The 14,853-nt window shown below is 41.8% G+C and overlaps 1 protein-coding gene across 3 annotated transcripts in view; it reads right to left on the reverse strand.

Moving 5' to 3' along the window:
- The window catches only part of STARD13 (StAR related lipid transfer domain containing 13), a 263,350-nt gene that overhangs the window by 111,072 nt on the left and 137,425 nt on the right, over positions 1 to 14,853 (reverse strand). The window contains exon 1 of one of the 3 annotated variants that reach the window (XM_050897262.1): positions 12,180 to 12,351. The exons of the other annotated variants lie outside the window; for them this stretch is intronic. Within the exon in view, the coding sequence (XP_050753219.1) occupies positions 12,180 to 12,348 (169 nt within the window). The 5' untranslated portion in view covers positions 12,349 to 12,351. Of the gene's footprint in view, positions 1 to 12,179; positions 12,352 to 14,853 lie in introns of those variants that run through there. 3 annotated transcript variants of the gene reach the window in all.

Raw genomic sequence — 14,853 nt, forward strand, 5'->3', positions numbered from 1 at the left:
ATACAGCAGCTGCTGATAATAACCAGCATGTGTTGGCAAGAGCTTTTTGTTTTCTGAAGATAATTAAAACTTGCTATAGTTTTCCAGCTGCTACATAGTCAATAAGGAATACTTTTAAAAAATGGGTGGTGTATTTTTGATTCACTTTTTAAATGGATTGTGGCCATCTCTACTGAACATTCACTAAAGACAATTATTCTATGATTTCAGTTTTTCATACTTTTTCTACAAAACAAGCCATATGGCAATAGTTCAGACCAGAAAATTGTTAACTGTCAGCTTCAGGTGCTCAGGAGGAAGAAAACATTGTAGTAACAGAAATGTTTTGCTGAACAAGAAAACATACACACGCAACTACTTGCATCCTTACCCTTAAAATTCTGGATAATCTGTATGCAGCTTGTATTTTAAAAGCTACAGTCTCTCTTCATTGGGACTACCGTGTTTTGAAAAACTTTCTGCTCTCAGAATCAATCAGCAGGCACCACGGAGCTATAAAAAGCCCTGCCAGTGTGGGGAGTAAATGGCTCTGTAGAGCTACAGTGAAAATGCCAGTAGTTTTATATTGGTCCTCATTAAAGCCTTAAGATGGGATATTTCCAGGATTTTAGACTGCAGTCTTCCTCTAATTCTCATGTAACTTCATACATGGTGGCTGGTGAAGACTGTCTTCCTGCTTGTACAACAACTTTAGGCCCTATGTCCAACGAGAGTCCAACAGCAATGCAGCATTTTTCTTAGCCAAAGTCTTCTACAGAAGTGGTCCAAACCACAACTTTCTAGAACAATGCAACTTCAAAGGTCTGAGCCATTTCTGATTAACACATAATTACTTGGTTAAAGTCAAGTAAGCAAATGGTTTCTTGAATAAGCTGTGTGTGCTTAGTTATGAAAAAATAACTGGTTTGAATCAAAGCCTCTGATGTCAGGACACAACCAGTCCAAAATACCATTATTGTCAAGGAAGCAGGAAACATTCCCAAATCAGGGCTATGATAAAGTAATATACACTCTTTTTTCCATATCACACGTTTTGCAGGCTGGTGTTTGTAGAGCCAGTCCAGGCGAGGACGCCTTGAGCAACGCTGGCCAGTGGTCCTAATTGGAGGCTATCAGAGAGCTAATGAATGAAGCCTTCTGGAGACCAGCTCCCCCAGTGCCAGAAAAGTGCAGACAGGAGTACTGTCAGAATAAAGCAAAGCAGGATGGTGAAACGATAGTTGCTTGGGGCAAAACTATTGATTTCTATGCGTTTTGAAGTCTTAATTTCTATACAAATCAGTTGAATCACTACAGAATTGTATTAGTTTCACACCTCTAAGAGCTGACAGGATATTCTGCAGAAAGACAAGGGTGGATTGCTGGGTCTGGTACTGAGCAGCACTCCCTGTGCTCTGGGCAGATGAGAAAATTCTGAGTCATTGCAACTTCCAGCAACAGTGAGCTGTTTAAATATTTGTACTTAAAGTGCCTAGTGCCCTCAGAAATGTAATTTTTAGGCTTATAAAATTATACAAATATATACAAATATCTATAAAAATATCTATACAAAGATAGATAGATAGACAGACAGATGGATAAAAACAGGCAAACTGGCTGCTCAGCTTCTCTACCATAGTCCAATCAGCCGACATGCTCTCACTCTGCTCTCACATGTGTCCACCTGATGTCTCATGTCCATGCACCTGAGCTCCATCCCCCAGCAAGCTTGGCTGCCAGCAGTGACGGAGCCACAGCAGTACTTCATGGGTGGGTTTTGGGACATGCGCTGGGCTCTAGGCCACCCCCTGTGTGTCAGGAGTAGCCCCTGGACTAGCAACAGTGGAAGGCAGCAGTGTACAACAGGGCTAACGGAAACGTAAGTGACCCCTCCTCGCAGCTGTCATTGCTGCTGAGTGGTTTGCACTCTCAGACTAAAAAGATAATCCAAATAACGGAAAAGGTACTAAATCTCCCTCAACGATAGTCCAGTTCTCTCACCCAGTTTAACAACTTAGCTGTGGATGTCAGAAGCCAGATTACAGCCTTGAAATATGGATCATCTGCTTTGTTAGTCTTAAAATAGACTTTCAGAACCCGATATTAGAGAAAATAAGTATTACCGAAAGAAAATTTAATTTAGATTTTTTTTTAGCAACTGCAATTGTTTCCTTTTAAACTTCAGAGGCCAGAACTAATGAATTGATCTTAAGATAAGAGGCTACTTGAAATAATAAGACTTTCAGCAAATAACACTGCCATTATGTGCCAGGGAGCTGAAACGCTTATTATGCAGTTCAGCGAAAACTCAAAAGACACAAAGCGTTTGACATGACTGGCAGCAGCACTGTCTAAAAATAGCTCCGCATAAAAGAGAATTAAAATGTCACCGGAAATTTTTTCCTTCCTTCAGTAGTTGCTAGTGAATAGATTGTTCTTGGTCTGAGCAGACAAAACCTCGTACCCCATGTGCAAGTGCAAGGGCACCCCATGGCCTCCCGCCGGCGCATGCGGCCCCTCGACGAGGACGTCAGGGCCATGAGCTGCTGGGGAGGGATGGCCTGAAGTATCTCAGAGATGAACCGAAGCCACGCACTTCCTTAGGTAGCACCACTCACGCGATGTCTGAACGGCCATCGGTGGGATGAAGACAGATCTGGCTTTCGGCGTGAAGCGCTGGATGAAGATATAACAAACCCGGCCATGAATCAGCGCCCGTGTTATTCGATCCAGGCTACATCACTCAGTCAGTGGTATGAAATGCAACTTTTGCTGCAATGGCTTGGGTTTTGGCAGGCATGTCTGGTTTTAATGCAGAATCAGCAGTTTAAATGATAAAGCGGTTTTGGACAAAGTATTCTGAATATCTCAGCCTGTTCATTTGGAAGGGACTTTTAAAACAGATATAGTCTGATGCTTGCTGAATTTAAAAGAAACGAAACTCCTTTTAACTCTGGATAAGACCTAGGCAGACCGCCATGCTTTTAATGAAGTGAAGCTGACAGAATGGCAGTTTTAAAAAGTCCTCAGAAATATATATAAATATAGCTGTAAAAATGAAAAGAAAAAGGAAAAAAATTAAAAGCCAAAGACTTACCGCCTCACTGACTGTGCCAAGCATTAACTTTTGGATTTTACATTATCCCCCTCAGATAAATGTTTGCAGGAAGAGAAAGCCATTATCTTTGAAGTTACAAAATGATTAGATATTCAGCTGCCGCCATCAGATGCAATTAAAGACACAAAACTTAGGTTCATCCCACAGAACATTCAAGTTTGCCAAATATATTATGAAAAAGCCACATTGTGCGGCTCTGAGAGTCTTGTCCTGTCCAGACTCCCACTCCCATACCAGTTGGAGACTAGGAAAAAAATAACCGTTCTGCTGCTTCCTGAAGCTAAAAGGATGCAAAAGGACTGTGCCTTTTACATGAGTCCTACGCTTGTGCCATCTGAGTGTTGACAGAGACACTTCTTCCTTCTCAAATCTAGAGTGATCTTACATCTTTGGTCCCTTTTCAAATCTTAGGTCCTTTGGAAGGATGCTCGATGATGCTGCAGTTATTGGGACGAGCAATATGATCTAATTATTTGGAGTAGTCTTTGCAGGTTCTGCTTTTACACAAATTTGGGATATTGATTTCAAAAGAAGAAGAATGGGGTTGTGGTTAGCTAATGTGAACTGTCTGCTGCACAGTATGAAATAATGAAAAAGACTTAAGTAGTCAGCTTTTTAACAGAATTTACTTCTGCATTTATGCAGGAATGGAAAGGCAGTTCATGATAGGATACATTTACTTACATGTACTTCCTTCAGAAACTTCAAGCATTAAAAATTGTATTACAGCAAGAAATTTTTACCTTTTTTTGGGTAAATACTGCAGAAACTTTGTTAGATCTTTAGACCTGTGGAGCAAGGTTTCTCCTCATTTTGCATCTTCTGCGGCAGTGGCAAGAGTGGTTACATTTACACTGCTAAATGAAAGACGGCCTGATTCTCTTTTTTTGGTCAAGTGGCATCGCTCAGCTCATGTCCGCACTACCTAGGACTAGTCCTCTCTCCAATAAACTTGCTCTGGGTTGAGCCAGCTGGAGAAGGCCAAAACAGAGCCAGGGAGTCATCTGCTCAGTGGAGCAGGGGGTGCTCCAGCTCACCTCCCATCCCTTTTATTTAGCAGTACAGACATGCCCACTCAGACTCAGAGGGACATTTTACTGCCATAAGCCTAGTACCAACACAGGAACACGACATGTTAACACCTAACACCTGCAAGCAGGAGCTTCTGGGTAATGTGGATAATGCACATTGAAGTAGTGGCCCAAAGGATGCATGTAGTAAGGAAGGGGAAAGAGTTATTAGAGGTCTAGAGAAAAACCACAGGGTTCAGCATGTGCTGGGGGGTTTGCAGAAGCAGCTGCTCCCTTGTAGAGAAGTGTCAGAGAAGAGTAAAAGCTGTACCATCATCCTCGCTTCTGGACACATTCGGCAGTAAAAGCTGTGCTGCAGCCTTTAAGGAAATGCCTTTCCTTAACGAGAGGGTGTCATATTTTCCTGCAAATGGGATTTCAAGAAGGAAGCTGAGAAATCTCCCAGAAAATGGCAGGTTTGGGGCGTGGGGGATGCTGGCGGGTGTGTGTTTGTGACTAAAGAGGATAAAAGCTAGAATTAAATTAAAGATTCCACTTTGAACTTATTGCTTTTTTCCATACTTCTAAATCACTCAAGTGATAGAGAAGTAGAAATAAGCACAGCACAATCAATAAAATAAACAAACCATGAAAGACACTAGTGACACATTAAGGGGAAAAAAGTCAGACAGATACCCTTTAGGCTATTAGGACTAAATGAGAGCGACAACAATAAATACATACAGATTTTGCCTCCAAATCCTGAAAACTTTGCTCACACGAACAGACCTTCCTCCAACCACAATCCTATTAAAAGAGAGCACAACTATTGCCAAAGGCCTGTAATATCTAGCTCATTAAAACAATACCAGTTGACATTATTAGGATTTATTATTTTGCTCCTTTAGTACAGAGGAAGATTCATCTGAGTAAGTTGCAGGGCTGAGTCCTTCTTTGGCAAAGGACTTTGAGTGGAAAGCAAAACGTCTGGTATGTTCCAGCAAGGCAGCTTCCATGCTTGGCAGATGGTATTTACTTAAGACATACTGCGCAGCCCATATTTTAAACTAAGTTATTTCTCCAAGTTCGCCTAACTTATCACGAGGACAGAAACTTTTGCTCATCTGCAGGTGTATGTTAGTCAAAACCCCATGTAGCTGGAAGTGCTATGGAGTGATTTTCTTCTCCCGGCAGAATTAACCTCCTCAGTCCTGTAACAGATGAGAGACGAAAAGCCTCAAGACGTTTTCAGACTGAGTCACGCACATTCTTTTCAGCTAAGCCATAATGCTCCCAAGTTCTCTGAATCATGCTGTCTGCTCTTCAATAGCTTCTAAATAGTCCAGCTCAAGGTGCTCAAGCCCTCCTCTCCCCCACTATATTATGGTGTGCAATTAATGTTGTGATGATTTGCTCTAGTAAGCTCAGCTGACCCGTTGAACTGAACCTGAAAGGGGAAACTCAACAGGTTTTTAAGCAAAAAGTACAACACATGAGAATTTTACAAGGCATGAAGATGAGGGTTTACTGACTTGCCCACATTCTAATACCTGTAAAATAAGCATAAGTAAGAAATGACACAACTAGCATATACTGGATCAAGCCCACAGGCCATATAATCCAGCATTTTACCCTCAAAAGCGGCTATTACAAGGTGTAACAAACTCAACTACAGACAATTGTTTAACAACCTAATAACCTAACTACAATGGACCTGTTTTCTCAGTCCCTTCCATTAGAGGCTTAGGCACTAATCTAAATATATGTGACTCCCTATATCAAACAGGCCATATAATTGTTTAAGTGCAACTAAAAATCTGAGAATATTGTATGATACGAGTAAGATAAAAACAATGACTATGGCTAAGATGCTATCAATGACTTCATAGTTAGCATTTGAATCAAAATGAAGAAAAAGTCCATAAGGATCTATTGTCTAGAGAGAAAAATAATACCTGGCTGGAACCTAAAACTGCAGATATTTTTAATTAACACTTATGGTGCTCATGGTACGAATACTGCACTTTATTTTCAGGGAAATATGTACAAATACAGACATAAGAGTCTCCCAGTAACAAAAGTGCTATGTACAGATTCTCTTAATTAATCTATTTTTGTGAGTAATTTCTATTTTACTTCTGTTATGTAGCATTTTATATACCTCAGTGACTTATCACTTCTTCTAAATTTAAACTTAAAAAAATACAATTATTATTACTCTAATGATTCATTTATTGAGCATACATCTTGCATTTATTGGCTTAAATGTCTTTTAACATTACTGGCTCTAATTATACAATAGGGTTAATGTGAAAATTAAAAATCTTCTCAGTGATCAATACAGAAGATATATAGCACAACTACAGCAGTTCACTTCACCACAAACAATTTCAAAACAAAAATGTTTCAAGTTAAGATTTCACCTTGGCTGAAATCCTGCTTTCAGTGAAATCCAGAGCAAAAGTCCCCTAACTTAAAAGAATAGCCAAGATTTACTTCTTGGTGTCCAACCTGCATGTGTCAACAGAAGTGTCACTGACACTCTGGCTGTGAAGTTATAAGGCCAGAAGGAACCACCACCATCGAGTCTGATCTCCAGTACCGCACAGGCTATTTCTTGCTACATACCATACAGGTATGTCATGATAATTTCAGCTTTTGTACCTCTTTGCCAAGTAGTGGCTCTAGTGAAGGTTTCTCCCTTTCAAATGTCCTGTCATCTATGAAGCACAACTTTTTAAAACTTTAATTAGCTGGACTGCAATCTTTCACATTACTATTTTTTTTTTTTATAAACATACCTCAGGGCATTTTGAGTTTATAAATACCCCTGAGGACGTTCACAATTTTTGTGTGAAAGTTTCACACAAATACTTCAACCATGTCAGAGTACAAGTTTAGAAAAAAATTATTTTTAAAGAAAACCTACAATTTAATTGAAAAACTCCAGTTTCTCCAAGTTTAGGGCTAAGGACTTGAGGAAAGAGAATGTGTAAGGAAGGAAAGATGATGGTGAAGAAGCGTCATGTGATGTAGGGTCTCACTTTCTAACGGACCTTCAGATACTGTTAGAAACACAGTTTTCACAGACTTAGTCAAGACTTGATATTGTTTAACCAACCCTGTGCTGTGAGCACACACCTACCCCACGTGTCTGACGCTGGAAAGGGTGACGGACTATGTCCCAGCTGAGGTCTGCAAGGCAGCTCTGCAGCTGAGGATGTTCCTCCCGGTGCCCCAGGCCACCCTGGCCCTAGACCTGTCCTCTCCTGCATGCCTAGGCTGGAGTGCAGACATGGGGCCACCGCAAGTGGAGGCACCAGGGGCTGAATGGGAACTACAAACTGCTACTGCCATGCGTTACCCCACAAGCTCAAGAGGCGGTAGGTCACTGGCACTGGTCAGAGATGACCTAAGTGAGGGTGTTTGTATGATTACTGCCAAGGCTGAATCTTGTTGGTTAATCTTTTACTTTCCTGGGTTCAGACAACGAGGTTTAAAGATGTGTAGGTAAAGTGGCCAGCACCCAGAACGTGGGAAATACTATGGTTCACGTTGCCTGAACAACCATATTTTGTCCTCTTTGTATGCCTGAACAAAACCACAGTCTTTAATTATATAATTGTATCCCATTTCCTATCTCCAGGGATGGACAGATACTCCGTACCTGTGTGCATATCCAGAATGTGATCTGGTCTTTTTTAACGCAGACTACGACTGCAACATTTTCACTTAAATGACTTCCAAGTTCTCCTTTTGAGCATGGGAGTATATTACAGCTTGTTTTACACTAACAGTTGAAATGTAAAGTCACCTAAAATGCACGATTTTTTGCCAAGTCACTCGCATCCCTCTGTAACACCTTCCACAAACTGTACTCATGCTTAGAAAAGAGGAGAACTAAACATGTTGAACTAGCTCCAAAGGGAAGACTAGAGACAGAAAAGTGCATTTGTTTGTACCTCTAACGCTCACTCAAACCAGACAAATGCAGGTGACACAGAGGTAACAGTACTCATAAAAGATCAAAACCGAACTTGCAACATATAAGAGTATAAAACATCTGCTGAGTGTTGAATGGAGAGTTTGCCTTGAAAAGTTAAAGTCTGCTTTGAAATCGCTCCATCGAACAATTCTCTTCAACTGCTCTTGCCTGTGGACATAAACTGAGACGAATCACAGAGCATTACTCACTGTGGGCAGGAATTTACTCACTGAAAACAGGAATTTGTCTTATTTTCTTTTGTTTCTTCATATTATTTTCTTACTGAAAGTGCAGTCTAAGAATCATATTCTACTGTAGATGAATGGGGACACTTCTTTACCAGCGATGCCTAGCTGTGCTTCGTTCAGCCTAGATGTGGCTTCATTCACCTTGACTTACACTCTACTTGTGCTGCACAGTCAACGATTTCAATTTAACATTTTCAGAGTATGGCCTTAATTCTTCATTACTTTTTACCTACAGCTGCTTCTTACATTTTCTGTTCTGCACTTAATTTAGCCACGTACCGTGAAAGAAATAACAACTTTGTGACTCATGTAATATAAATTCTTGAAAGTCACCACCTTATTTATTTAAAGAGAACATGAGTAATCATTAATGAATTCTCATACAGTTACTGCATACACAGTTTGAATAAATACCTCAGACCAAGCATGCTACACCCTGTTCCTTTATGCTGAGGCATGTGTCCCCTTCAGCGTGGAAACTAACGGGCTTATGGGGGAAAGGGAATCATCAAAAGATCACATTTTGAAAATACCTATTTAATATCAGACAGATAATTACTACTCACATTCACAGGCCACCACATAATTCTGCCTCAAGGAGTCGGTGGTGTACATAAACCAAATATTTAGGACTTTCAAAGTATGATCTGATTAAAATAACAGTCTAGTTCCTTTCATTTCCCTTGTGGTGGTTTTCTTTTTAGAAATGATTAAATAGCATAATTCCTCTAATGATTCATTTAGTTTATTTTTAACTAACACCAAAGGAAAATACAAAGGAAAGCTTCTTCAGCAAACATGTTTTTAAAGGAGGAAAAAAAGCTGTATTGCACAATATGATAGAGTAATTTAGCATCGTTTAGAATAGTACATGCAGCTAATGACTGAAAAGATAGCAGTATATGCAACACTTTGTATTACACTGCATTAGTGAACCAGGTTCCTATCCTGGAATGGAAACTTGACTGCTTTATACATTGTAAATTGGACACACTGTGATTTTGTAAATCATTCCTTTCACTAAGGAAAAATATCCCTGATGTAAAAACTTCAGTGTTTCCTACTGTGGGTGCCTCCAGCCTGAAAACCAGCAACTGAAAAATATCTGCACAAGAAGTAGAGAGCAGGTATTCAAACAAGCCCCAAGGCAGCTTAGCACTTAAATATGTGGCAGATCTGTTTTCAGCAAAGCAATTAACCAGGCAGGATTCACCGTTCCAGTGATATTAAAATGCAGGCTGGATGTTTTTCTAAACATATGCTATAATTCAAATTATTAGATTGGGGAGGTGCTAACACAAGAATTGGGGTAGCAGGGTTCAAATACATTGTCTTAATGGCCTTAAAATGTATGATCCAAGAACATACAAATTCAAGGAGACTAAATAATGATTTACATGCTTTACTCAACTGGGTGACTGAAAGCAAGATTTGGTTGTCATCTTGCATGTCCTGATTTACTTTTCAATACATTCTTGATAAGTTGCTCCGTGGCACTCCATTAGTGATGAATCCCACTTGCCAATGGGGCAAAACTCACTCACCTCTAAAGGGATAGGCTGATACCTCCATCCATATTACAGTACTCTTCCAGAACCCTCTGAGACTGGGATTGGGACTGGGATTGACTGCAGTACCCTCACACTGCTTACAGTCTGAACAAGGCGAGCATGGAGGGTGACATGCTGACCCAGCGAAACCTGGTGAAAGTCTTGTCAGTGACTGATGGGCCTAGGGTTTTCATCCAGAGTGTAAACTGGAGGTTTCAGATTGAGTTATACTAGTTAGACTTAGCTTTTTTGTTATTGCTAAAACACAGCTATTTGTATCAAAATCATTAGTCGTTACTTGGGGCGCTGCAGAAAAAATGTGTACGTTGCCTATGGTTTTGCCCTACGTGTGTGTATTCCTACATATGGGCTCATACACAGACATCAGCATCTATTTGCACATGTAATTTCATTATTGCTAATGAACTGACACTTAACCAACAGCAGGCTCTGTCCCCAGTTTTCCATCAATAAAAGAAGTGAAGGAAACAACAACTTAGTGATCCAAAATACAGAAATATTTCATATACTGAACTGTAACATATACCACATCATCAAGGCGCTATACAAATATCATTTCCCACAACTCTGTGCAGGACAGGTTGGAAAGCTGTGGCAGAGGAGCACAGGTCATTCACCACAGACTGACCATCCATGCAACAAGCTGCAGAAAGAAAAGTTACAACTCGGAAACTCCTCTTTGTCCCACCACGCAGCCTCTCGAAAGCCTCGGCACCGCTGGGTGGCTTTGGCAGCCCTGGCTGTCCTGGACAGCTGGCGCATTATGGGTTACAAGAGGGAACGTTAAACAGCACCATGACAGGTAGAGGAGATGTGTTAATCCATCTCATCCGCAGGTGCTGCTTGAAAATTAAGTTGGTACTACCACTACACCCAAAACATTTTCAGATAAACCTGGACAGAAATAAATTACCCTTTCTTTCCATTCAATCCAGGCTGTACACTGGGTACACAGAATGACATAATATCCTTCCTGAAATTAGAGCTGCAGTGAGGACCAGTATACTTCAAACATGACCAGTTCCTGAGACCGCCTTGCAAACAACTGCATTTTCCTAATTGCCACAGAAACTACCTTTTTCATCTTTTTTAAAAGTTGGCCAAAGAATTATGCATTGTTTTCTTTATAAACACAATAAAAGTTTCATCATTATACCCCTGTACTTCTGCCAGAGTTTGACAGCCACGGATATAAAGAATCTTACTGGAAAGCAACACACAGAAACAGCCCCTCCTTTTAACTGCTGCTAGTCAGAAGCTCACACCAATTTTTGTGATATTTGCCAGATATGACAGTAAATGATGTTAACTCTATGCCTGCCCCTTAGTCAGCAGAATCAAACGTCTTTTTGCAAGCTGTCAAGAAAGTGACTGTTATCTTCAGGATTTTATTTTTTTTCCATGACAAATATATCACATACTTCTTTTCTGCATGTAGGACCACATCCACTTTGGAAACTGGTATTCTTGGAAACAGGATGCTATACAAAACTATGATCAATACAAAATTATATATTGATTTGCTTTTTAATCTGGAAATATCCGTACAGTTGACTTTTATTTTTTTATCTTTGCATTAATGATTCTGAAGATGATTTTAAATTGCACGCTCAAGCCGGAGGATTTGTTCTGAGGCCAATCTGCATTTAGCTTTAGTGCCATAGATATATATTCAGAAAAACAAAATCAATATATCTGTAATGACTGCCTAGATAACTGCATAAGCAGCTGCAGAAAGCCAAGTCAGCAATTATTTTTAAGGACATGTGACAAGTTTTCTAATCCTCTGACAGTTACACATGCTTGTTTCCAAAGGATGTTATCCCAGCTGCCTTCTTCCAGCCGCTCTGGACTTCTGCTTTGTTTTTAACTGGATGATCATCTATTTTCTCTCTGTGCTTTACCACGGGCAGGTTTTACCTGTAGCAATCAGAGCAGATGTACTGATGCCCGTAACTGCTCTGCCAGTCGGAAAAGACGAACTTCAGCACCTAAGCTACTGCATAGTTTATGATTAAAAGATAATTAAGTTACATAGCTAATCATGCACTAGTGTTTGTCTCTTGGTTCTCAGTGTATGTGTATATGTGTAGAAACAGAAAGGTATGAATGACTATTTCAAACTCTGACTCTAGCCAGATGAGTTCAGAATAGAGACAGGAAAAGAGCCTGAAATATGAGGCATTAAAACCTGTTCTCATACGAAAGAGGGGATCTGCAGACCCTGCGACAACGCCAGGCTAAGGAGTGCTTCTGCCAGTAACTCACCTTGCTGAATTTTCGTCAGTAGCTGGTGACGGGCGAGAATCCTGCTCATCCTGTAGGGAGGGCGCCTGGCGGTTTGATCGAATCGCAAGTACATCTCCTGGCCCTCAGGTGACACCGAGTTTAGGTAGTAACAGCCCGTGCCCGAAGTCCTGGGCACCTGCTTAAACATCTCTGCTCCTTTAAAATCACTCCGTCCGTCTCCGCTGTGGCTAGTCCAGATTATAATCAGGGTAATGAAAGGAGGGAGGCAACAAGCCCTAGGGAGCTGAAAAGAGCAAGCGCTTTAAAAGAAAAAGGAGTGCCAAAAGCTACAACTCAGGATTCCTGCTTCTCCCACATGATCCGCACGGGCCAATCGCTCCGAGTCCAGCCTGTGGAAGTGCAGCCTGCCGGAGCGGGACAGCCAGCCTGCCCCAGCCCCGGCAGCCCCTGCAGCCCCCCGGGCGGACAGAGCTTACCCAGCACGGAGGGGCTGCACTGGGCCGCTTCTGAAAGCAAAAAAGAAAAAGTTGAAGACACTTGGGAATGCCTGTTTTAGAGTACACAGGGCTGCAGAAAACCTTTTCCTCCTCTGCTCCACGCCGCCCAGCTGTCGACTCATCTCTGGAGAAGATGCCCTCACTTGTTTTCTAAAAATCATACCCCTGTTTGCCAAGAAAAAGTCCGTTTACGGAAGAGCTGTCTGAATCCCCAAAACCACATGGTACAACGAGCACTGGAACAAATGAAGCCCTTGAGATGAAAAAAAAATCAACAACGCCTAGCAGCAGGCACTCAGCAGTAAACACAAGCCAAGAGTCCCTAATATTAGTTTTACTGAGAACTGGTCACAGCTTGGAAGAGGGGAAGGAGATGGGGAGATTCTCTGTTCTTCAGGTTCCTCACCATAACATCTTTTGTTTTTTTTTAACAGACAGAGGGGCATCTGTTTTCATTCAGTCTTAGATATCAATCACTGAGTTTGCAGAACGTGCCATTTCTTTAGTTAATCAAATGGAAGCAGAACATTGCCATTTTTATCAGCAAGCAGGCAGCAAATCTGAGTAAAAATATACTGAAAATGCCCTCCTAGTATGCCTGTCAAATAATTTTCCATTACATTTTAAAACACCAATATGTTGGTTTAATACACCCCTAGCATAAGCTGATTTCTAAGGGAGCAGAGCTCTTGCCAGGGAGTTTTGTGATCGACACAGTTTCTGATACGAGCACCACTGGCCCACGGGAAGCAATTTCACAGCCCTGGAGATTAACTTCACAGTATCACAAAACTGGAGACGACGGCAACTCAGAAGGCTCTTCCACCCACTCGGTTGAACGGGCTCCTGCCAAAACCTGTGTGCAGGCAGCAGGGCAGAGGAAGGCAGAGGGGAGGCAGCGGGGTGGCCAGCCAGCATGGATTCTGCACAGCTCAGGAACCATGCTGCCACCTCCCAAATCTGTGTCCCTTCCCATGAGGTCAGTGTCAAGCTGGGGGACAGGGAGCTGACAGCGCTGCTGGAGTGGCTGCAAGCCCTGCGCAGAAAGGGCTCAACCCCCATCCCAAACCATGGGGGATCTTGACCTCCCCACACTCCACTTGGACATCTACCTGCGGTGACATTATTGTCTGCATCCTGTTCTCTGGCCTTGAGGCCAATAATATGTCACGACGCGCCTTCGTACGACGAAGCTCTCCTCCCACCCCCAGCCTGGATGCGGCTGCCTACCAGGGCAGAGCCGTGGGGTAGCATTGCCTGGGACCTGCCTGCTCGCAAAGGACAGGGTCAGGCCAGCTTGCAAGGGCAGAGGTAGCCACATAAACGTGAGGGGGGAAAGGACAGTTGTCTCATTCACAATTATTCATTAAAATTTCTCCCTGTGCAAACCCCTTAGGGCAGGGTTTTACTGCGATGCAATCTGTTCTCATTACACCTTATGAATTTTATTCCTAATCGACGTGGGACTTTTGCAGTGCCATAAAATGGAGAAATATAATTCCGGGTACTAGAAATTTAAAATGAATGCTCTAGACTGAAAGCCTCCATTACCTGTTATTACCAGCCACAGCACCTGCAAGTCCTGTACTTGCTGGTTTTTGCTCCAGGCGTGCCTGTATTGTCCTCTCCGAGACTCCCAGCAGGGACTTCAAAGTCAAGACAAAAGAGGTGGCACCGCTACCATCTATACTCCCAAACAGGGCTGGTCACTGGCAGCCAGGGAGCAGGAATGACCAGTCTCCTCCTTGCCTTGCTGTGCAAAGCGGAGAGGCAGGATTGCCGCACAGGTGCAATTGGAGAGAGCCTGAGCAGCAGGGAAGGGATAGTTTCTGTTCCCATCCCAGCTTGCCAAGTCAGCGTGTCAGTCACTCAGTGGCTGTCTTTTGAAGAATAAATATACCAGAGACTCCCGAGTGTCAATGAGGTGCACAGTATTTATCCAAAGAGACATTATCACCATGTGGGGAAATTCTTATTCGATTAATCTACAGTCCTTTAATCTAATTCTATTTATAAAATGCTATTGCTAGTGGAAAAAGCAATTATTAACATTTCATAGCACTGTTTAAATTTTCATAGGGATTTCTTTTTCTGTTGGAAAAGGCATTGACTTTTTCAGCTAATGGGATTCTGCATTCTTCCTTGCAATATTTCCAAAGACTAGGAAGCAGTTTAATAGAAATCTAATGCTTCAA

Source organism: Gymnogyps californianus, chromosome 1 (assembly GCF_018139145.2).
Source record: "Gymnogyps californianus isolate 813 chromosome 1, ASM1813914v2, whole genome shotgun sequence".
In the NCBI taxonomy this organism is placed as follows: Eukaryota; Metazoa; Chordata; class Aves; order Accipitriformes; family Cathartidae; genus Gymnogyps; species Gymnogyps californianus.